The following is a 25353-nucleotide window of genomic DNA, read 5'->3' on the forward strand; positions in this document are numbered from 1 at the left end:
AACTCTGATGACACGCGACAACCGTCATTTCCGTGAAGTGTATCAGACAGAACGTGAATTGGACCTGCACTTCACCCTCAAATTTAGCCGTTAAGTTGAGGGTGGAAAGTGCACTGTATCACAGTACACAGTGCAGAGGGTGGAGAATGGAACACGCTCCAGGGAACAGCGCTGCCATCTTACCTCAGACTAACTCAGCTGCCAACAACAGTTTTACTTGTAAAACAATATTTTTTTGGGGATATTTTTTTTCGCATTTCATTACCTCACTCCAATAAAGGAGTCATCAGTACCACTAACTTAATATTGTATCAGAGACGGCAGGTTACGATAGACAAATCCTTCCGTTGTTGTCTGTGTAGGCTATTTCATATTTTTTTTTAAATGTATTTTGGGTAGTCATGCATTCGTAGGCCTAATAGCCAACAATTAATTTGATTTACTTTACTCAAAGTTGGTCAGAAGTATGTTTATCAGCGGTGTTTTAAGGGAGGCAAACCGCTTCTGTCAACCTTTTTTTTTTCATGCAGACGCTGGATAACCAACAACACGAGCTCAAAATACAGACAGCGCCCGTGCAGAAAGACGTTTCTTTGCCCTGTTTGTAAAGTTGTGAGAACCCTTGTATCGTTGTAAAGGCATTTAGCGGACAAACTTAGTTGCACTATGCGTTGCCACCAGTGCAGGAAAAAATAGGAAACAGACAGTAGACAATAATATAGGCCTAGTTACCTTATTTAACTTTCATACAGTCAGTTAATGAACTTCATATAGGGCTATTGCACTGAGATTTCCCCGACATAAGTCGACAGCAATACAGTTAATTCGCTGGGCGAAGTCTGGGGTTATATCTGGAGTAACATGGCGGCCGCAGATATCGGAAACGCGACCGACTGTCAAGGTCTAGTTTGCGTCAATGACGTTGCCTCGCATCTCGAGGCCATAAGCAAAAGGCTAGGAGGAAAGGAAAGGCAAAGAGAGGGACACACGGACGTCGTGAACATGTCTGGAAACGGACCCATGGCCACCCTAATTGTATTATATGATGTAAACGAAGCATTGCATTATTTTTGACACTTTTAGAAGTTCATTTCACATACAGGAAGAACTTTGCTTATGGACTGATGATGTCATTACGTAAAAGTTTGTGGTTACAGGGGTCTTCACCAAGATGGCGGTCTGCTTTGGTCTGACTGCTGAGAAATCCGAACATTTCGAGGCCCATTGCCAGTCTAGGTTAGTCTATGTCTATGGTAGAGCCACCCACAGACCTATAGATCCACCTTCTTTGCCGCTGTTGAAATCTCGTCATAGTCTTCCGCTCCGAATGTGTCCAGCTTGGCTGCGATGCAGTTATCCCCGCCTTTTTAAGACCAAGCAGATCTCGTTTTGATCAAACATTTTCCTGCATGGTTGCGTGACTTGCGTCCAAAGAAACTCAACAGAAGAACAATCTCTCGGGGGGGGGAGGGAGAAATGCATTGGCCACGGTGTAATATGGGGGCGTTGCCTGAGGACACGAGTGGATGGAAAATTAACTCCCTTGCGCATGGTCATTGGTCAGTGGGTGTGATGGATACAACCTCCATACTCCCTTGCGCATGGTCAGTGGGGGCGACACCATGATGGATAATTTGTGGCCAAATTAACGGCAGCTGTTGGTCAGCAGTAATTACTGGGGGTAATTAAGGACAGCTGACAAACATTCACGCTGTCCTATGACCTGTTCCACACTCCGACCCTCGCGGAAGTGTCATTGCATGCTTCCCTGATGCTTTGAATAGGCCTACTGACCGTAGAAGAAGAATAAAATTTCCGTACTCCCCTCGCCATCTTTTCGTACTACACTCTTATGACGTGAATAAGCCCTCTTGTCTCAAGACTCTTTGGTTGCGTCCGAGCCTATTCGCTCCTTTCAGGCTACAAAAACAGCCGAGCTGCACTGTCATGCAGGTTGATTTAACACGTTTCCGAGGTGGTGCATGCCTATTTCAGCCTACTTTTCCAGAATTGTTTACTTTTTTGCGGTTCATAAGGGTTGGAGCAGGCGTCACCCAACAGTTTTTTTTCTTCCTTTTAAGGGTGCTGACCAAAATATTGTAAAAATGAAAAAAGGTTGCACCATGCATAGGTTTCTGTATTACACAGACGCGTTTCGGCGCTCTGCCTTCCTCAGTGTGCCTATTTTGCGGCAAATAAATGAGAATAAGGGGCGTCATGGATGTTGAATTTGGCATTTGCCTTCAGGCTCGCGTGTCTCGGCATCCAGTTACAGGCCATCGAGTGTGCAATAAAACATCTGACAATATCATCATTTGCTATCAAAGTGGCCCATTGCATTCGCACAGACGGATAGTCGCAAAAACAATGCGAAATAGAATGCGGAAAACTGAAAAATCGCTCCGCAAATGTTTTTTCGCCGGTGTGGACACTTTTTCAGCTTTTCGCTTTTTTCACATTTTCGCTTTCCGCTTTTTTCGCAAATCGCTTTCCTCAGCGGTATGGACAGTCCTTTAGCAGAATGTTTTTGACAGAGTTTTGGGCCAAAACATGTAGTTTCGGAACACTCACCTCTAGTTCTAGTGCAACCTCTTTTGCCCTGGTTTTTCAAAAGTCGTAGTCTGGAAGTATCATTAAAGGGACACTGTGTAATATTTGTAGTGGTTTATTTCAAGAATTCATGCTGCCCATTCAAAAATGTTACATTTTTTATGAATACTTACCAACATCATCAATTTTTAAGTAGGCCTATTCATTATGACTGAAATTGCACTTTTCATACATTAAAAGGGGATCTTCTCAATGGTCCGCCATGTTGAATTTTCAGAAATACCAATTTTTAGCTGCAAAAATTACTGAACTTGGACCATACTAGAAAATATTTGTTTAGATTAGATTAGATTAGATTGCCTTTATTGTCCCAGAGGGAAATTTGTTTTCACCACCGTCAAAGACATGTTACAAGCCAACATTAAGACGTGAAACAGATAGCAGCACACTATTGAAATACACAGGGACAAACATAAGGACATCTCATGCAATATACTGTACATTCATACACATAGACATACTCACACCTTCATACACACATTCACCTGTACATGCACACTCCAACACATGTACTCATACAACATACTATATACATTAAATGCACAACCAGGGGGGGGGGACCAGGGTTATTGCGGTAGGTTGTTCAGTGCCGTGATGGCAGATGGGATAAAGCTTTTGCTAAAACGTGCTCGTCGCCATCTGAGTGACCTATACCTCCGTCCTGATGGGAGCAGTGTGAAATGATGATGAAGAGGGTGTGTGTGGTCTCTGATTATTGACTGTGCTAGACGTGTGACAGCTTTGAGGTTGAGATCAGTTAGATCCTGTGTGGGGTGGCGAGTGATTTTGGATGCAGTGTGTGTGATTTTAGTGAGTTTGTTCCTGCAGCTGGTGGAGAGCATTATTACTTAGTAAACTTTCATGTAAAGATCAAATTTGGCAATAGGCAGCCCAGTTTCAATGAGCAGCATTAGTTGCAGTACCTTTTTGTCAATTTCCTGAACAGTGACCCTTTAAGATATGTATGTGCATGAAGGCGAAAAAACATTACAAGCTAAACATAGTACCTGATGGTCGCGAATTCACCGCATCGTCTATCAGTAGCCTTCTGAATAGAACTTCCCTGATGGCTGTCATCCCTTCACATAGAGGTCTATTGCCACCCAGTGGCCACTGCCAGTCGTAAGCAACTGTGCAATAGTGACCAAACGTGGGGGGAAAAAACGTCTGCTAAAAGCTAGTAGTAGTCTAGTAGTAGTAGTAGTAGTATATGAAATGCACTCCATCAGTGCAATTGACATACGATTTCACCTTTGCCTTTCTTTGCTAAAGAAAAATGGCCTATCAAACATATATTTATAATTGCCCTGTGATCTGCATTTTGTGACAGAGGAATGGGACCATGCGGTGTAATACATTTCGACTAGTGGATAGCTGAATGATGTGGATAAGGTCTATATATGGGGTCATAAAGAAAAATACGAGATATCTGGGTTAGGGCAAATTTATTGGACCTAATATTGCTGCAGGTTGGTGATTGGCTAGCTGCAACGACCAATCAGGGAACGTTTAACCTCCACGCTTTTAGCTTCGCACCGGATGTTGATAGAAACTGCAGGAACAGCTGAGAGAGAACAACAAAGATAGCCTGTTCGTCGCAGTGCCAAACAGAAGAACATTCAGACTTCCAGTGATTTCTTAAAAGTGAAAGCTATTTCCCGTGTGCAGGGTTTTGGGGCTTTGTAGGGCTGTCACGTTTGTGTCAGCTACAATCAACAAACATCGAATTTGAAGGGCTAACAACAGCAGCAAAACAGGAGGTGAGAGACTTAACGTCACCGACTTCCTTGTTTGTTCTCCCTTATTTTTACGTTTCGTCTGTGTTACAACGGTATATAACTGGTTTAGTCCAATATTAATACATTCCAGCGCGTATCAGTCGAATGAGTTAGCGCCCGAGGTTGGATTGCTTTCGAGTTTGGCTTGTTTTCGTACGACACGTAATGTCACAGCTACGTGGTGAAGAGCCAGTTAGCTTCTGTCCTGCTGAGCTAAAAAAAATCTGTCGCTATAATTATTCGACTTGAAGTACGTTTGAAGCCTACAGCAATTAATTCCCAATATGGATGGGCGTTGTTTACCTTATTGTCATGTTTATGGTATATCTGTTCTTTGTCTTTAGCAGACTAATCTTGCTTCACTTATCTGATTGCGTCAGACAACAACAGCATAGCCTATCCAATCAGCTGAGTCAGGTTTTCCTGAAATGTCTGTAAAACCAAGAAAACGGAATGTTTCGTGTTCTATAAAGCAAGACAACCCAAATCAGACATCTCCCTGTCTACTGTTAGCCTGACATGGTCAGCCCCTATATACCTCTTCCAAGCCTAGGCTACGTGGTAGGAAGAACAAGCAATGTCAGTATGTCAGCCAACTTCCAAGCCACCAAGCTGTTGAGAGTCCCTGCAAGTTGTACGACTAATGTGAACACATTACAGTGTAAATGTAATTGGGATGCAGAGTGATGAACTCCTGACACCGGCCTGCTGTATAGTGTTTGTTTTCTGGTGATGATGTGTTTTAAGGCCTGTTCCAGGAATCACATGTAGCTTATGTGTATTATTATTTATTATGTTTATTCTAATTAAGCTTAATGCTACCAGCCCAAATACATCATAAAAACACATTATTATTATGCTGATGCAGCATAATAACAGTATGATGCCAGTGAAACACTTTGAATGTGTTTGTGGAAATGGTGGATAGTAGTAGGCACGACATTCATTTCCCCCCAGAGAGCAAACACCTACAGTGGAGTAAGCAAGTGTCTGTATGTCTGTCTCTCTCTCCCTATCTGTCTCTCTCTGTCTGTTTCTCTCTCTGTGGGTGGTGGTGGTGGGAGGTCTGTTGTGTTTTTTCTTGATCTGTGGGTGGGTGTCTGTGTCTGGGGCGGGGAGAGGGGGTGTGTGATCTCAGACTGTTCTATAAATAACCCTGTTGCCAAGGACACTGCATGAGCGTTGCATCCTGGCACTTCAGCACATTTTTTGGGCTGTGAATGCGAGACCTAAAATGACACCCAATGCATGTCAATTAGGTCCATACATGCACATTCTATAAGTGAAAGGGTCAATGACATTTTTGGGCTCAGATGCCAGGTAGTCCAACCGCAGCTAATTTCTACAAATCAGGGTTGGGGAACCTACTGTATGTCGCGAAGGGCCGTTTGTGGACCTTGAGGCCGTTTTATCAGGCCCCCGGTGTTATTGTAATGTTATGCAGCTTCCCCTGAAATATGACATATTTAGTAACGGAATCTTAGAAAATACTTGCAATACAATTAAGTTATAGGGGACCTAGAAAAGGTGGGGTCTGTTTTAAAGCTGGCTGCCTTTAATATAAGCCTAAAGTGCAGGGGGAAATCATCCTGGTTTGTGATCATAGGACGGCCCTCGGGGGACTTTTATGGCCCTCGGATGAATTTGAATTGGCTCCTCGGATGAAAAAGGCTCCCCACCCCTGCCATAAACGATTTAGTAATTGGTAATTAATGTACTGCGATGAGTATAGCTCTTTGATAATCCACTAAAAACTGAAGAAGAAAAAAAAACATCTAACCTATACAATAGTGGAATTAGCTGTTGCACCACTCTCACGTGTGCTACTACTAAAACATCATTGACTCCAACATCCATGTACATCTTTTTTTTTTACAAATAGCAATGAGTCTGAAATGTATGTCTCTCTCTGTGCAGTCTGAGCGTCATGGGGCGGATCTTTCTGGACCACATCGGAGGCACCCGCCTCTTCTCCTGTGCCAACTGTGACACCATCCTGACCAACCGCTCCGAGCTCATCTCCACCCGCTTCACTGGAGCCACAGGCAGGGCCTTCCTCTTCAACAAGGTACACACACACACACACACACACACACACACACACACACACACACACACACACATGCTAAGACCGCTTATGTAATGGGTTCCAACAAGCAGAGTTTAGTGGTAGAGCGTTAGTTAACCTCCTGAAGCCTCACACAAATGCAACAGGGGCTGAGCTGTCGGACCTTTCACTCAGTGGTCTCACACCTGTGCTCCCATGTCAGAGGGTTGCTGCAGGTGGTGAGTTTGAGCCCCGAGTGTCAGACAGCGTGGGATGACCTCTGGGAATAGGCTACAATACATTACCAATGATGAGGTATAGGAGTTCTGTACCATAGACAGTGCCACTGAGCCTTTTGGGCATACAAGGTAGCTCAGACCTCACTATTACATAAGTAAACTCTCCGTATCAAGCCTCTTTGAATTCAATAATGACTAACCTATTAAACTGAATGGAATTTGAGGCTTATCCCAGGCTTGGATCGTGTTTGGGATAAGGTGTTTAAATGTGAACTTTGAGGGACCTAGATATGTGTTAATAATATCCTTGTTTACATTGCAAATACCAGTATTCCTTGTGTTTGTGTTGTGTCCCTCACCACTGCCACCAATGCATAGGAGTCAAATGTGAAAATGTGCACTTGTGCACTCTGTGACTGCCAGCACTTCACATGCATGTGCACATTTTCACATTTGACTTGTATTACAGTGAGTCCAATAAATATTTGATCCCTTGCTGATTTNGTTGGTTTGACTACTAACAAAGACATGATCCATCAATAAATGTTATGATAATATGTATTCTAATATGGAGAGACAGAATATCAAAAAGAAAATCCAGAAATTAACTGAAGAGAATATATATATTAATTTATTTTCATTTCATCGAGCAAAATAAGTATTTGATCCCCTGCCAACTGATTACAGTTCCGGGCCCACAGACCAGATGGGCACTTCCGATCAACTTGTCATCTGAATTAAAGACACCTGTACATACTAACATGCATAAAAGACACATTGATTCACTCATACTATGGACTGATTCTGCTGATTCAGTCACACTCCAACCTCACCAGCATGGTAAAGACCAAAGAGCGGTCAAATGATATCAGGGACAAGATTTTAGACCTGAACAAGATTAAATGGGCTGCAAAGCCACAAGAAAGAGACTGGGTATTAATGACCCAGCTGTTGATGCATTTCTTCCAAAATGTGAGGAATACAAAATGACTATCCATCAGGCTGTCTGGGGTTCTATACAAGATTTGACCTTTTGTAGGGATTTGATAATCATGAGAACAGAAAGAAAGCACCCTAGACCTGTACGGGATGAACTAGGCAAGGATATCAAAGCTACCAGGACAAAAATCACTGAGAAAACTACTGGTAGCACGTAATGCCACAGAGGTTTAAAATCCTGTAGTGCACACATGGTACCTCTACTTCAGAAGGAACCACCTGAGGTCCCACCTGAGGTTTGCCAACGGACATCAGACTGGTTTAGGATATGATAAGGAGGTGCTGTAGTCAGATGAAACCAAAATCAAGCTGTTTGGCATTAACACAATTCAATGTGTTTTGAGAAAGAGTACTGCTGTCTATGATCCCAAGAACACCCTCCTCACCATCATGCATGAAAGTGGTATCATTATGGTTTGAGGGTGTTTGTCTGGCCAAGGCACAGGACAACTTCACATCGTCAACGAATGGATGGAGGGAGACATGTAATGTGCAATCCTGAGTGCAAACGTCCTTCCCTCCACCACTACACTGAAGGGTGGGCCATTTTTGGATCTCCCAACATGACAATAATACACAATATACAGTCAAAGCAACGAAGGAGTGGCTCAACAAGAAGCATATTAATGTTGTGAAGTGGCCTAGACAGTCTCCAAATATTAACCCTATAGTAATTCTATAGAGAGAACTGAACCTCCCATTTGCCAAGCTACAGCCACAAACTATTAATGTTTTAGAGATAATCTGCAAAGAAAAATGGGCAAAAATATTTTCTACTATATGCACAAACATTGTCATCAACTAAAAGAAGCATCTGACCTCAGTGCTAGATAACTAGGGCTTTGCCACAAAGCACTTTATCTTCTTTAGCGAGAGGGGTCAAATACTTATTTGCCTACATTAAATACAAATAAATTAAAATATATTATTTTAAGTTATTTTCTGGAATTTCTGACTGATCATGTCTTTATTAGTGGGCAAACCGGCAAAATCAGCAAGGGATCAAATACATATTGGACTCACTGTACATGTCCCACTTCCCCATGCATACTCAAACACAGAGCAGATATTGAGGCCCAACAGGACAACATTCAGTAATGTGAAGTATTAATCCAGTGGTTTCCAAAGTGCAGGACGGGAGGGGGTGCTAGGGGTGAACCACGACAGGTTGAATGGAAAAGTATTGCGAAACAAAATGGCCTCATTTATGCCATAGTCAACTCTGCTTTATGACATTTCCTGTTGTAGTTGCATGGATTTAGGGGTGAAAATAATGGTGTGACACGGCCCATGTCAGGGGGGCCTCGGCTAGACTCTACTGGTATATGGGGGCCCTTAAGTTGATGTAGTGTGTGTGTGTGTGCGTGCGTGCGCGCGTGCGTGAATGTGCATATTAGGTGGTGAACCTGCAGTACAGTGAGGTCCAGGACCGGGTGATGCTGACGGGCAGGCACATGGTGCGCGACGTGAGCTGCAAGAACTGCAACAGCAAGCTGGGCTGGATCTACGAGTTCGCCACCGAGGACAGCCAGCGCTACAAGGAGGGACGCGTCATCCTGGAACGGGCGCTGGTGCGTGAGAGCGAGGGCTTCGAGGAGCACGTGCCCTCGGACGCCTCCTGAGGGCAATATGGACACACACATTATGCGTCACAAACACACATGCACACACACACACACACAGGAACATGTGCCCTCTGATGCCTCCTGAGACCAGGATGGGGATAGACGAACACACTTATTTACGACACGCGCACACAGACACACACACACTTTTACGCTTGTCTGCGATATTCTGTAGATGGCTTGTTTCTGCGATGTTGCTTTAACAAGGGCAACATTGGTGGCCAGTTCTACAGTGGATGTAATGGCAGAGTTCTCATTAGGACTGGCTAGACAGACTACACAAACACACACAGACAGACACGCACACACGTTCATATGCTGTCACATGTAGATTAATTTACCCAATAATGCTGTGACAACAATGCCATGAAAGGCTTTTTAGACTTGCAGAGCTTAGGGAGAAAAAAAACATATTGAATATAATAAGGACAAAAATAATATTTTTGATAAAGCTGTATTTTTTCGCTCCCCTCCTGAGCAAAATTGCCATGTAGTACACCCTCACTACACAGCACACCCATACACTATAGTTGATTTTCACACAGTAGGCAGGCACACTTACCTCTGTAAAATATGGCCAACCGCACACACTCCAGTAAAATGTACGTCACACAGGCACGTATACACACGCATTCAATATACACAAACACATGTACACTCATACACATGCATAATACACATACACACAGCTAAAATGTATGTCATCCACATACAAAAGGCCAGAGCTCCCTCTTTTGTGTCCTAAAAATTGACACATAAGCTGTCGAGCATCTCTTCAGTGTGTGTGTGTGTGCTGGTATACTAGTCTACTGACCATCTACCGGTTGTACTGGATACCCTTCCCTCATTTCACCTCTCTCTCTCTCACACACACACACACACACACACACACACACACACACACACACACACACACACACACACACACACACACACACACACACTACCTTTATGAAATACACAGACCTGAATGTCCGTGTTCTGTGCAGCGTTCATGAATGTAGTCCAGGTAGTTACTTGTCTCTCTGTAGGACCCTGTGCCCTTTCAGCAAACTGTCTGCCTGTCTCTCACTCTCCCATGCATGCTCTTACACTGACCTTCACCACATACAGTACACAACACCAAAAGAATGGCTCACCATCTAACACGTTATGCTGGTGTGTTACTACTAGATATTGTAGATATATCAGACTTTGCAGTGTGTGTGTGTGTGTGTGTGTGTGTGTGTGTGTGTGTGTGTGTGTGTGTGTGTGTGTGTGTGTGAGTGTGTGTGATACCTCTACCACCTTTACTGCTGGCTACACACATTTGTACTCTCGTTTGTACTCAAAGACACTTAGATTTGCATGCCCAGTTCTACTCTCTGTTTGGTAATAGTGTGTGTGTGTGTGTGTGTGTGTGTGTGTGTGTGTGTGTGTGTGTGTGTGTGTGTGTGTGTGTGTGTGTGTGTGTGTGTGTGTGTGTGTGTGGTATGAATTCTTGTCAGAATGGGCAAAAGAGCCTGATGTGTGATAGGCCCATGATTTGTCATAATGCAATTTCTATGGAAGGCCTCTAAGAGGATAGTTATTCCTTTCTTTTTTACCTCCATTTCCTTATCTCCCCTTTTCTTTACTTTGTTTCTCTTCCTTTTTCTCTCCTCTTTTCGTTGGTGTGATATTATATTGTTATAACAGTTATTGTATAATTGTAGAAGTATCATTATTGCTACTGTGTTTTGCCTTCATGAGCAATATGTGGCCCTATGGTCATTTTCTGTTTAGTCTGGTTTGGAGTAGTGGTATTATTAACTCGATTCATGCTTGATGTCAGGATTTTTAAAAAGGAGCAAATGTGCTTTATTTCTTGTTGTTATTCACATTTCTTCAACAGTGTTGATTTTTGAATAAAGACTTTGGTCTTGCTACAACCGACATCTGGAAATCGTTTATATTATTATTTAAAACCATGTACTGCTGTGCAATATATATAACACACACTATAAATGATATGTGCATGGTCCTATTAGCAAAATGGGGAAGGTTGACATGAAAGCTTTCCAAAAACAACTCCATTTCCATCTTGTCATTACAGCCTTCATAAAACAGGCAAAGGTCCATCAAATTCCTTCTGTTGAGGCCTCAGATCAGGACAGATTAACTTTCATTCAACAAGTTTTTTAATGTTTAAAGATATGAGCTGTTGGTGTGTCTAATGTCTAATTGAAACACAGCAGGTGTTGTACAGTGTGAGAGGGACATCCCAGGTCATTTATCTAGAAGGAAATGTTTACCATGTTGTTGTCCAAGTATCATAAATGGTTAATTTCTGTGTCGTCACATATTCATCACAAGGCCAATGGCGACCGGCAGCAATTGCGCACGGATCGGCAGGGGGAAAAGATAACAGAAGCCGTCTAGCCCAATAAAATAATCAATAGATAGCGTTATCTGAAGATGATTTATGCCTACATTAATTTAGGTTGAAGTTAATGGCATTCACCCTTTCTCCTGACTGAGCCCATGAGGCTCTCAGCGCAGCTGACGAGAGCGCTTTCACACACTCCTTGGTAGGCTACTCGGTGCGTTGGAAGCAGGTTAATATTTCAAAAGTGTACTAAAAATCCTGCACCCTGTCCACCCACATGCATATTCACAACAAGGTGTCGGTCATGCCGGCCTTTTTCCAAGAAAGTCGATGTGACCGAAGCGTTGTAATAAATAGATGCATGTGGAATGGACGGAGTAAATGAAGTATTGTCAACCAGCAGCCTACCCCCCAAAGTTACTGTACAAGCCAGACTCGTTGAGCCAGAACACCCACAGCCGCCATATACTGCTGACCATCACAGAAGGAGACGCGCGTGGACTGAATTGGGACATTTGAACCTAGGCGCAGTCAGGAACAGTGGCAGCGACCGGGACATGGTAGGCTTGATAAAGACGTGTTTCTTCTAGATAACGACAGTCAGTTCTAGGACCGCTGTAAATGAGGTGACCAAGGCCAAAGAGACGCAACCCATTGCGCTCACATTTTACTGCAGGAAACTTGTGATTCCCAGCCGCAGGGACGATGATTTCACAAGTAGATCAACAGGTGAATTGGGTTGATGACCACACTCTCCATTTCCTTTGACCAACTCTTGTTAATTCCAGAAGGGGAAGGGGAAGAGTGGCCATGGGGCGCTACAGTGGCAAAACATGCCGCTTAATTTTCATGCTGGTCATCACGTTCATTTTCTTCGTGGCAGAGATAGTGGCCGGATACATGGGGAACTCCATAGCTCTGGTATCAGACTCTTTCAACATGCTATCGGACATCATATCGTTATGTGTGGGCTTGACGGCCTCGTATGTTTCGCGCCGTGCCGGATCAGGGCGCTCCACATACGGTTGGGTCCGAGCAGAGGTGGTCGGTGCCCTGGCCAACGCAGTTTTCTTGGCCGCCCTGTGCTTCTCCGTCTCGGTGGAGGCATTAAAGCGACTGGTGCGGCCCGAGGCGATTGACGATCCCGGACTGGTTCTTGTGGTCGGCGCTCTGGGGCTAGCTGTGAACGTTGTCGGGCTGTTGATTTTCCAAGACTGCCGACGATGCTGTTCAAGGATGAAGAGGGCAGAACCACCTGCTAAATCAGAAGACGGGCATGACATGAACGGCGTGGCAGGTGATGTTGTAGACATTTTATAAATCGAATTGTAGACCGAACTGGTTATTACTATAGCCTATTTTTCAATTAGCTGAAAAGTACCCCATGAAGGCTTGTAAGTTGTAACATGTAACAGTTGCCAACATAGCAGCAAGTGAACGTGATGTGCTTCCCATTGCATGAGAGGTCACACCTTTGAAGATGCTGCGCTGTCATCATCATTAAGAATATTTCATCAACTTTCCATGATTATTTCGACATATTTATGACAATGAAGTCCATCCTGCCAGCCACCTATTGTGGAGAGGAGTCACCTTACTTCCCTCATCCCCTTGGTTATACCCTTGGGATGCCCTGGCTCCGACCACAACACAAGCCTACTGTCACAGCACTGCTCGCAGAGAGAGAGAGAGAGAGAGAGAGAGAGAGAGAGAGAGAGAGAGAGAGAGAGAGAGAGAGAGAGAGAGAGAGAGAGAGAGAGAGTCTGCACAGTGCTGAGGTAGATCATCTCTGCTGTGTGGGACAATGACAATGGGTGATGACAATAATGTAACGACTGCATTTTTCTTGAGTGGCACATAGCTTTGGCCTACATCCCACCCGGGTTGAAAAAAGTGACCTGAGACTTTTAAGCAGTGGGGATTTTAATAACAAGTTCGCACACCCGAGTGGAATGTTGTGCTAATTTATTATTACATTGATGCACCCATCTGTTGAGGGGACCTGGGTTTGAATCTTGGCCTGGATGTGTACCTCAGACACCCCATCTATCATGTAGCCTACATCCCTAATGTAACAGCTTGTGACAATGTTCTGGCACAGGTTCCTCAATGCTGCATGATGAAGGTGACCAGCCAAAGGAGGAAGGACAGCCCCTCAACATCAGAGGTATGCACTTGCATGTGTGCACACACACACACACACACACACACACACACACACACACACACACACACACACACAGTACACCACAGCAGCAGCACAAGCAGAACGATTGTCTACGATAGCCTACAGGAAGTCTCACCAGAAATCAGTTAGTGGTATTGTGTCGTACAGAATTGACATTAAACATGAATAAATAATATGTGACAAGGGTATTATCACACCTAGTTCCCTGTAAGTGAACCGAATCCAGTCCTCTTTAAGTGGACCAAATAGTGAACCGATTGCAAAAGGACTCAATTCTGTTTTTGTTCATATTGTGAGTGTATTATAAAAATAACCGGCTGCTTTCTCTGGTCTAGTTTTTGATCTTTTTCATAACACCCAGTCCTCTACAGCTCTCCTCAAGTGATGACACCTTAGCCTGGCGACGCCATCCATGTACTTCACCCAAAGATTTTGGCTCCGCACATTGTCTGGCAAAAGCCTCGAGCTCGGTTCTCTCAGTGTTTAGCCAATCAGCAAACAGTTGAGAGTGGTGACGTAGAACTCACCCGCGAGCTCCGTTACTGATTGGTTAAGGTAACTATATTCGCACTTTCGTTTTGTTATTTGTATGCTTTTACGACGCTAAAACGTAACAGGCATGCTAATAAAGCACAATATGGGTTTTAATTTGAGTTTGGAACTTCAATTAATTTAAATGATAGAGTAAGATCAGACCATCTCCCATCGTCCACGGAGACGGATTCCTCATGGCTTTTGCCAGACTGATTGACAGAGTCAACACTCGGCTATTTGCCCAGGCTAATGACACCTAGTTACAAGTGTAGCTTGTCAGAACTCATAAGTGAACTGTACTGAGAACACATCAATAAAGGTATCTGTACTGTTCACTTCCAAGAGGTCTGGGTTCACTGAAACATTCACATATGCACAGAAAATGCTGAGTCACAGGTCTGAGTTCACTTACTGTAAATGGCTGAAATGGACCAGGTATGAAAACCCTACATGTATTAGTCATTATTACCATGGGTTGGTTATTTGAAAGTTGTTTGAGCTGTTTTTTGATAAATTGTGGTTTTGGCAATGGCATTTGTCCCATTAGAGCCTACAATGTGTTGGGGGTGGCAGTCATGTTGTGTTTTTTCCCTTTATGCGGTCACCTTTGTGGTCAGTCACTAAACGGAAATGCAGTTTCATTGTTATTTGTGACCAACCTCACTGAACTATACTGTCAAACATTCACCCTGATGTCTAAACCATGACTGTCATATGAACTCGGCATTAATGAGAAAGCTGACTGTGTTGGATAACTGTATTGCTAACCAGTGATTGACTTTGTGCACATGTTGTGCTTTGGCACCTTAACATTTTACCTCCATTCCACTATGCAGTCTGTGTTTAGTCATGCACATGATGCAATGAATCAATTTGCCCTGCAGTATAGGGTATTGGTTTTTTTGGGGTTTTTTTTAGAGATAAATCAAGTGGGAACTTACTATGTGATACGAATGGTACTCATCATCAACATTTTTGGGTCAACAACAACCGTTGTGTTTCATATTGACGTGGTCGCCTTGACCTAGACCCCTCCCTAAACCTAACTGTCAGTGTAGTCGTGTTGTCAAATGTTGGCGTCTGGTCTCTGAGGCAAATAGTGACGCATCTGAAAGGTACTATGATTGCTGGAAACAAATTAAGTATTACAACAAGCATTACAAGTGAGCTCCCTAAAGCTGTGACATATAGTTGGCAACCAGTTCGTCCACCGGCAAGGCCTTGGTTCTGCCCATTTTCAAACCTGGGGAGAAGCAAGTGCAAAGACCAGACGGGAGATGGTGCAGGCGGAAGAGAGGCGATTGGCCAGGACAATCGAGCAAGGTTCTCAGGGCACCTGGACGAAATGGGACTTGCCCACGCACAAGGTCACCTGGAGAGACCCGTGGCGACTAGAACCGTACCGCATCTCTTTCCTCCTGAGGTCCGTTTACAACACCCTCCCTTCGCCAGTTTATCTGCACACGTGGGGGCTAAGGGAGGATGCACTCTGCAAGCTGTGCAAGCAGAAGGGGACTCTTGCGCACATACTGTCTGGCTGTAAAACAGCTCTAGCCCAAGGGCGGTACAGGTGGCGCCATGACAAGGTTCTACGTTCTTTGGCCGACACCATTTAGTGGGAGAGGGTCAAGTTGGCACAGCCCCAGAGCGAGCGATAACCTTCCTCAAGAAAGGAGTGAGGCCCACACTGACCACAGTGACGAAGAGGTCTAACATCCTACACACCGCAAGCTCCTGGGAAATGAGGGTGGAGCTTGGGAGGAGGCTGCAATTCCCAGACATTGTCCAAACAACCCTCCGTCCAGACATAGTGTTGTGGTCAACCAAGGGCCAGAAAATCGTACTGGTTGAGCTCACTGAGCAGTGGGAAGAGGGATGTGAGGAGGCGCATGAAAGGAAAGCCATAAAGTACCAGCAGCTAGCCCAGGACTGCAGAGAGAAGGGCTGGCAAACGTGGCTGTTCCCCATGGAGATTGGGTCCCAGGGCTTTCCATCAAGGTCGGCATGGAACTTCCTTCCGAAAATGCAATTTCGTCATGTACAGTGTTCACTTGTTCACTTGCTGTGGAGTGCTGTGTCACAATGACAATGGAAGTGGAGTTTCCCAGTTGGGCTTTCACTTTCACTTTTTCACTTTCTCCTCTCCATGTCCACAGGTGTGTTGCTCCACGTCCTGAACGACGCGCTGGGCTCGGTGGTGGTGGTGGTGGCCTCGGCCCTGTTCTATGTGTGGCCCCTGGCCCCTGAGGACCCCTGTAACTGGCAGTGCTACGTGGACCCCAGTCTCACGCTGGTCATGGTGACCATCATCATGTGCTCGGCCGCGCCGCTGGTCCGGGAGACCTCCAGTATGCTGCTGCAGATGAGCCCTGCGGACCTGAACCTTACAGCGCTCAGTGAGTATCACCATGCACCTTTTACACTTAGCTGATGCTGTTGTTCAAAGCAACGTACAGTAATTTAGAAGGTATGTAGCCTCTTACTGCAGATGGCCTCGTGGGCAGGCCTATTTACTATTTGCTGAAAATACTCAACTACAACATAACAACATTGCTATGTCAGTGCAGAGAGCCTTAAAGTGATACTGTCCCACTTTTGGAAATGAGCTTATTTTACACCTCTCCTTGAGTTAAATGATTGAGTTTTACCTTTCTCGTCTACTTCCTGTCGTTCTCTGAGTAAGGCAGGGCAAATTTTACCTCCAAGCTAGCAGTTAACATTGAGTCCTATGAGACCAGCTGGCGGCTAGCAATGTTGAACAATGTTGAAAATACAGGAGAAAGGTAAAACCCAATCATTTAACTCAAGGAGAGGTGTAAAATAGCCTTATTTCCAAAAATGGGACAGTAAGTAACAGATTAAGACATAACCATTACAATTTTGGTGACAGTGTGCTAAGGGGTTAAGTCCCTGGAGCAATGTGGGGTTAGGTGCCTTGCTCATAGGCAATTCAGCCATGGATGGAGGTCCAGGTAAGGGTGAGATTTGAACCTGCAAACCTCTGATCGTAAAACCACCTCCCTAACCATGAGGCCACGGCCATGGTGAATCTCCAGACTATGGTATTCATGTTATAGTCTGACTTGCTGGGTTATTAGGCACACTATATGTGGTCATGCCTTCCATTGGGGTTTTATTGCACTAAGCAAGTTGCAGAAACAAAGCATCTCTCTGTTCTTAATAAGTGACAATTCTGCATCCTCCTTTTATTTTTACTATATTATTAGTAGGTGTGTCTAAGACAGTTTTTTCTCCCGTTAGCCCCATAATGCACGCTGTACCTCTTGTAGCACGCTGTAATCATCATTGAAAAGTTAACTACCATAGTGGTACACTACTATGACACAACACAGGGCCTTTAGTAATGCACTATGACTTGATCTTTGCCATTCTGGTAACAGCAAGTTTATAACGCCATGTCTTAACGGTTTAAATTCCTCTTCATCTCCCTCCACTGCTGTTCTCTCCCCAGTGGAGGAGGTGTGTGCCGTGCCTGGGGTGCTGGGCATCCACGACGTGCATGTGTGGGAGCTGTGCAAGGGCCGCCTGGTGGCCACTCTCCACGCGCGCTGCTCCCCCGACCACCAGGGCGGCGCCGCCCTCTCCCTCCTCACCCTCCAGATCCGCCAGATCTTCCACCAGGCCGGGGTGCACAGCCTCACCCTCCAGCCCGAGTTCGGAGAGCCGCAGCCAGGGAGCAAAGGGGTGTGCGCGGCCCCCTGTCCGGAGGCGTCCTGCCTGAAGCTCTCCTGCTGCTCGCCCGGGAGAACAGAGAGTACGGCTGTGAACAGCAACGGGCATGCTCCTAGTTCGACCACCACGCGGCTCACGGAGGTCTCTGTGGAGATGGCGGAGAGCACCAAGGCCCTGCTGAGGGAGAGGGCGGGGGTGGGGGTGGGGGCGGGGGCGGGGAAGAGCATCCAGAGCACGGAAATGTAAAGGACCTACTACGTACATGCTGAAGATGGCTGGAGCCTACATGCTAAACATACACAGGAGATATTGCTGTGTTCATTCAAGATAGAGTAGGACTACATACACACTAAGGAAGTTAAATTGGACTCAAAGTGCTGACCAAATGTTCTCAATGCCTTGCTGAGGGATGCGTTGGGGATGGGAAGAATATGCAGAAATGTAGAGGACCTACACCCTGAAGATGGTTGAAGAAGACCAATATGCTGAATATATGCACAGGCACGGTAGGACCAAATATACTCTATAGGAGAGTGTTAAATTGGACTCAAATTCAAATTCAAATTCAGAACGGATCCTAAAAGCTGGATTCTTATGTATACTGTAGAGTGTATTTGGCTCCACTCTTGAATTACAGTGAATGAGTTAAATTAGAGGTGATGTATGGCCAATTTCAACATACATTTATTGCTCACATTCCCTTTGACTTAGTATGCTTTTTTTGTTCAAACCTTTTCTGAGATCCTGGCCTCCTTGATCCTGGAATCCTGCAGAATATTTCTTATTTTTTATAATTGTGCACATGCTGAAGATAGATGGTGATGAGGACCAACATGCTGACGATAAAAGCCATTGCATCGAAGTGACAGGCACATTTCTCTCTTGGAGTGGTACTAATAACTATTGATAATAGAAAGAGTAGAAGTCTGCACACTGTAGCTCCATCTTGAAGGTTTATTCAAGTCATTTTCCATAGTCAGATACGCCTTTGTCCTGCACCTGGCCTCAGCGAGGTGGAATGTGCATACTCTTTACTCTTTTGACTAATGGCTACTGAACACGAGTAACTTAAATGAAATAATAAATGTCCGCAACACTGTTCTATGCTCCCAAATATTCGACGAATGGCACAACGTTTCGGATGGTTAGTCCTTCCTCAAGTGAATCGTGGAAACATGGCTGCCTAATTCAACACTGGTGACTGTTGAGAGATGTCTCAGTCTTTTAAAGGACGCCCATGTTGAACATCAAACATGATCAATGACTGGAGAACAATCTGTAAAACAAAAAAAGAGCTTAACAGGTGGAATGTGCTGTTGTGTGTATGTGACCAAACCAATATGTACAAATGTGCCTTCCTTTGCTAAACTGTTTGCCTTGTCCAAATAAGCCATTCAGGGTTGAGCACAGACACAAACCTTCCAATGCACACACAGAGACACAGACACACACGCGCGCACACACACACACACACACACACACACACACACACACACACACACACACACACACACACACACACACACACACACACATAATATAACATACTGTATCTCTCCTTGCAGTGCACAGACACACACATACACATGCACACGTAATTATGCCAGTGGTTCATTTCTGTGATGATGCACTTTGACACTTGTTAATTACCCTCATTTCCCCTCTGACTTCACGATGACCTGATCAATCTGCACTGCACTGCACTAGTTATCTTGGCACTCCAACTTGAGTAGATAGTGAGTTAGGTGTTTAAATGTCTTGGTGAAAGGTGAGTGTCTGAGCGTGATTAGGATAAATGCTGCTTACCACTGATCAATAGATCAATCATTTACGTGCAGTGTTGCCAGATGGAAAATGCTGAACCATCGTACCAAAACCTCCAAATAATTGTTTATGGGGGGCTTTTTGGGAGGAAATGATCATACACGAACCAAGTGGTTGTTTCAAGGCAACTAAATGAATTGAATGACAACTCTGAGATTATCTTACATCATGTTTTTTTTATTGTACAGAAGACAAAATGGACAAACTTATGGTGCCAATATGGGGATTATCATACATCTGGCAACACTGCTTACGTGTACTATATGGACTGATTGTGAGCAACACAAATCATGATCAATATGGAGGAGCGATGTTGGTAGATGTACTGTACTGTTAGACTGGTGGCACAATGACTGGCATGTAGCAGTTTTGTCGTCAGTCATTTAGTGCATACTGCTCATAAGCCGTCCTGCCTTAAGTGTATTAAAACTGATTCAATAGTTTGTCCACCCAATGTCTGGTGTCAGTGAGTGATCTATCTATTATGGGTGTGGCTCAAGCCAATTGTGTGCATGCAAGTGCTCAATGAACTCTGCAACTGTTTAATGTATCTTTTTTACAGTTATTGAATGCAGATGCCTAAATGAATCATTAGCAGGGGGTATTCCAAGAAAGTTTTTCAGAAGCAGACCAGGTTAGATTAACCACAGCTAAATGTAAATAAGATAATAAAAGAGTGAAGCGTCTTTATCAACTAAATCATGGTGACAGGATATAGGAGGCTACTGTGGACAGAAAGAATTAAAAAACCTGCTAACTATACTGTATATAAATAGGCCTATAGTTGGCAGGTTTATTTTTTTCTGTGGGTTAAGTTTGCTAGGTTTATCACTTTACCATAGTCTTTGAATACCCACAGATGAATGGAAACTCACCTGCCTTTGTAGAGAGAGTATCTCATTTACGACATGTCTGGGCATCCGCCCCTGTGCCTCAGATTCACAAATATTATTGAAATAAGCATGATCCCATTTACACCAGAGGGATATCCATCAACAAAAAGCTTTGTAGTACTGTATCTCTTTAATGCATGGTTGATGTTGGAAAAACTGTAAGAAGCTATTTATCATTTTGGATCATGCAGTACCTGTGTCCGTCAGCAGAGGGTGCCAGAGGAAAAGCATTGACCTAGAGTGTGTCTAGGTGTGGAGTGATGGATTCCAGTTTTTTGTTCCAAGTGGTAATATGTCACTGCTCAGTTTAATCCCACTGACGGCTTGTCCAGGTTAATAACTGTTGCGTTTTTTCCCCCTCCGCTCTCTAAGGTAATATTTTTAAAAAGACATGTCCCGTTAATCAACAGATCAACCGATAAATCAAATAGGAGCACCCTACAAGTTCGCAGGTATATTATCACCTGTAAATTGTTGTTAAGTTGTTTGATAATAGTTGACAGTGACAATATTTCATAATTCTAATCTCTAAAAAAATCTCTCATTTTTATTTTGCTCAAAGCTTCGTATGGCACGACAATGGCGGTTTGTAATATTCCATAATAATAATCCTAATAAAAATCATCAAAGTTAGTTATTCATCAAAGTTATTCAAATAGAAACAATTGGGCCAGAATTTGGTTTTGGATGAACTTTTCATTGACATGTAAGCATGGTGCACTGCAGTTGTATTGGCAACTTCAGATGCAGAGACGGAGGTGGTATTACAAACACAGACATCATATATAGACTATATATATAGATAGATAGATAGATACAGAGAACTCTCAGTGACTCTGATACAACACCCATGATACAGCAGTAGGAAAAAAATGAAGAGGAGAGGAGAGGAGAGGAGAGAGGGAAGAGAAGAGGAGAGAGGGACAGACTATTAACAAGAGAATGACGCAGCAGCGCTCTGCTCTGCTCATATCACACAGCTGAGCACAAGGCTATATTTAGGCCATGAGATGACTAGAGAGAGAGAGAGAGAGAGAGAGAGATTGTGTGTGTGTGTGATGACACCTGGAAACTCTCCACAGAGTGTATATATACCTATGGGCATGCCAGAGCACCTCCCCCCTTGAGAGAGAGAGAGAGAGAGAGAGAGAGAGAGAGAGAGAGAGAGAGAGAGAAAGAGAGAGAGGGGGGGGGCATCATCTCTGAGCTGAGCACCAGATAGATATAATTCTACTAATAGATGCAGCATGTAATAGAGTTAGCGAGGTGTGGAGGTATATGAGAGGTGGCATGACTGGGAATTAGGTAATCATACACCTCAGCTTGCTGTATGTATGGCATCAGATGCTATTAATTTAAAAGATATTCAAAAGCAATGTTTGCGCAGTACATAATTGATAATAGTATTGAGAAAGGCCCCCTTGCGTGAACAGATTACATATTAATGCTAGTGTCAAAGGTTACATTTTGTGTATGATATGTTACATTACATGGCATCAGATGTTTTTTAATGGAAAGATATTCTAAATAACAATGTTTGGACAATACAAGTGGTACTTAGAATAGTCCCCTATGTCTTTGGTGCATGATGAAGTGTGTGCAGTGTGTGAGTGAAGTGTGCATTTGCGTCATATGAATATGACGTAAATGCATGGCGTAACTGCAGATGTATTTATACGACCCTGAGCATTTAAGACAGGTGCTCCATCATCACTAAGTTCCTCATCACTGGGTTATGAGATGTCCTGTAAACTAAGCTCAGCTCGGCATCAGGCAGCCAAGGTAAATCGGTCACCCGGCCGTCACAGAGGGCCAACTCTAAGAAGCTGGTTCAGGTGTAAACCAGTATAAGTTAAGAGGTAAATCATCTAATAGAAGAGCCGGGAGTCCTTGTTTCCTTAAGAAATGGCTCTTCTAGATGATTTACCTCTTTTTTAAAGTATTTTTGTGGGCTTTTCAAGCCTTTATTGATTTATTTTTTTTATCAGACAGGACAGTGGAGGATAGACAGGAAGTGAGTTGGGTGTGAGAGGCAGGGAAGGGCCGGCAAAGGACCTGGGCCGGGAATTCCCTGGTCGTCTGCATAGTAGACGAGTGCCCTAACATTACTGCCAACAGTAAAGTGAGATGATTCACCTCTTAACTTAACCTGGTTTACTCCTGAACCAGCTTCTTAGGATAGCCCCCAGGGCTCTCAAGCTCTGACCTGAGTTAGAGGCTGGAAGCCGCTCATCAATGCATTACCTGCTCTTCTTTTTTAAAACGTTTTTTTTTTTTTGCCCTTTTATTTGACAGGACAGTGGAGGAGAGACAGGAAATGAGTGTACTCTCTCTCTTCTGGCATGACAATGATTTTGCTCTGATGTACAGTGCAGGTATTGTAACACAGATAAGCTTAAGTGTGATTTTGGACAGACATAACATAGCCCTGCCAAACAGATTCACCTGGGTTACTAAATATCTGCAGTGTTGGGCAAGTTACTCAAAACTGTAATGCATTACTGATTACTTATTATATGGTTGTGACGTCATCGGTCGAATGCTCCATTCATTTCAACGGGGCTCCCCAACGTTCGCACGTCTGTTATTTTTCGATAACGGACGGGTTGGTCTATAACAGACCGCTGTCAATGGCAACAAGACTTTTCACTGCTAAAGCCACTTTTCAACAAGACTCTAATCAGCTGCTGTGATAGACAACACCTGTTGTCCTGGCTACCTGTTGCCTAGCGGTGTTCCACAACGGCACTGTTTTGTTTTGCGCAGCAACAATCTTAACATTAAATAGGCCTAAAGAAATGTCCCCGCCATGTGTGAATCATTTAAGTATATCCATATAATAAGCGGGTTAACTTTCGGCGAGTCGGTCGCTTTGTGGAATAGCAGCACTTCAGAGAGAACAAGACCCCTCCGCTCCGCGTCGGGGTCTAAAGATTCTCTCTGTCGTGCTGCTATTCCACGGTAGCGACCTTCTCGCCGAACGTTAACCCTTACATGTTACTGTCTTTTCAAAATAATCCCTTACACTACAATATGACTATATATATGTAAGGCATTACACTACCTTTGCATCACTTTAGTTACTTTCACCAAAAGAACCGTAGGCCTAAATATGGATCTGGCAATTTATTATAGTGTAAATCAGGCTTATGAGTCATGACTTTTTCACCTCCCATCCAGGAGGTGTTTAACTACCAGGTTCAGAAATAGCTTCTTTCTGACCCACCACAGTGAATACTACTAAAATCCAGGTCATTGTAATGTATTGTAACTCAAGTTATTTAGCATTATAACTAAGTTAATATTACGGATTTTTGCCCTGTAATGCCTTACATTTACCACATTACAGCAAAAAGTAACGCATTACAGTAAATCATTAATTTTGTAATGCATTGCTGTCCAACACTGAAATCTGTTATAATTTTCTGATTGGTTTGGAAGTTTAGACTGAAAATGCTGAAAATTAAAATTTGCAACTACAAAAATGAAAATGCAAATTGGGCTAAATTAAGACCTTTTTCAGTTTGAGAAATACAAAGTGTGGAGAGGGACAATGGGCCAAATTGAGTGAGTTTCACTCCAAAGAATGAAAGTTGAGAGCTCTATCTATGTTCAGCAGTGATGAGCAAAATTAATTCATTAGTTACAATCTGTTGCCACATATTCCAAATGACTTGTTTTTACCATCAGCCAGGTGATTGGCTGGTTGAATGATCACCTGGTTGAATTGAAAGAAGGTCATTTGAAATATTCCATTACCATTTTGCCCATCACTGTTGTTCAGTCACCTCCCATTCAATGACAGCAAAGGAGAAAGTGTGTCAAGACTTTCTAATTTTGGCAAGTTACACTGATGTCCCTAACGAGGATCTGGCCAATTGGGTTATGGTAATTGGCCAGACTTACCTGCAAGCTCATCAGAAACCTCAGCAAGGTTGTTGCAGCACAATGTCCACATTGGATTACTTGCAAAGTGTACTGTAATGTACAGTGCATGGTGAGGACACCTCTTTCTAGAACCATCCATCTGGTTATGGTTATGTTTAGGTGACCAGATCAGACCTGACAAATCATGGACTAACCATGGGCAACGGTTCTTGTATTTTACAAGACCACCAGCGCTAGAAAGGTTTGGTGACCGTAGGCTAGGGATGTCAAACTCAAATTCAGAGGGGGCCAATATTAAAATCTGGGATGAAGTCACGGGCCAAACTCAATGTTGATTTTTCAGAAATGTGCTGAAATTGCACTTTTTTTCCAAACAGTCATATAAGGTATCTTAGTTAAATGTGCCTGGGCTGGACATATTCTGTTGTATGAGTGGGAGATGTCACGTTCGCCTCTGCCCCATCACATCTCATGTTCAAGTCATGTGACTATTATCTTAATGGTGTATATGCGCCAAATGTAACACACATTTGAAGTGAATATCGCTAGCCAAAAAAAAGACCCCACGGACAGGATTTGGCCCCAGGCCTGAGTTTTACATCCCTGCCGTAGGCCGTATTCCTTTAGCCCTACATTCCCAACGGGGACTTGATATGATCTAATCTTTGCTCAAGTTAGTCAAGGTATC

General features: G+C 43.8%; 2 protein-coding genes across 2 annotated transcripts; both read left to right on the forward strand.

Moving 5' to 3' along the window:
* Window positions 1-4152: 4152 nt before the first annotated feature.
* On the forward strand, window positions 4153-11214 carry LOC134470217 (protein yippee-like 5). The gene is made up of 3 exons (XM_063224243.1): window positions 4153-4370; window positions 6306-6456; window positions 9071-11214. The coding sequence occupies exons 2-3, from the start codon at window positions 6316-6318 to the stop codon at window positions 9293-9295; spliced, it is 366 nt and encodes a 121-aa protein (XP_063080313.1). The 5' UTR covers window positions 4153-4370; window positions 6306-6315; the 3' UTR covers window positions 9296-11214.
* A 1241-nt stretch (window positions 11215-12455) lies between these two features.
* On the forward strand, window positions 12456-18306 carry slc30a10 (solute carrier family 30 member 10). Its single transcript, XM_063223921.1, has 5 exons — window positions 12456-12890; window positions 13334-13415; window positions 13771-13812; window positions 16524-16763; window positions 17840-18306. Exons 1-5 carry the CDS (start codon window positions 12456-12458, stop codon window positions 18304-18306), a joined length of 1266 nt encoding a protein of 421 aa, XP_063079991.1.
* The last annotated feature ends 7047 nt before the right edge of the window (window positions 18307-25353 follow it).

This window comes from Engraulis encrasicolus, chromosome 19 (genome assembly GCF_034702125.1).
Source record: "Engraulis encrasicolus isolate BLACKSEA-1 chromosome 19, IST_EnEncr_1.0, whole genome shotgun sequence".
Taxonomy (NCBI): domain Eukaryota; kingdom Metazoa; phylum Chordata; class Actinopteri; order Clupeiformes; family Engraulidae; genus Engraulis; species Engraulis encrasicolus.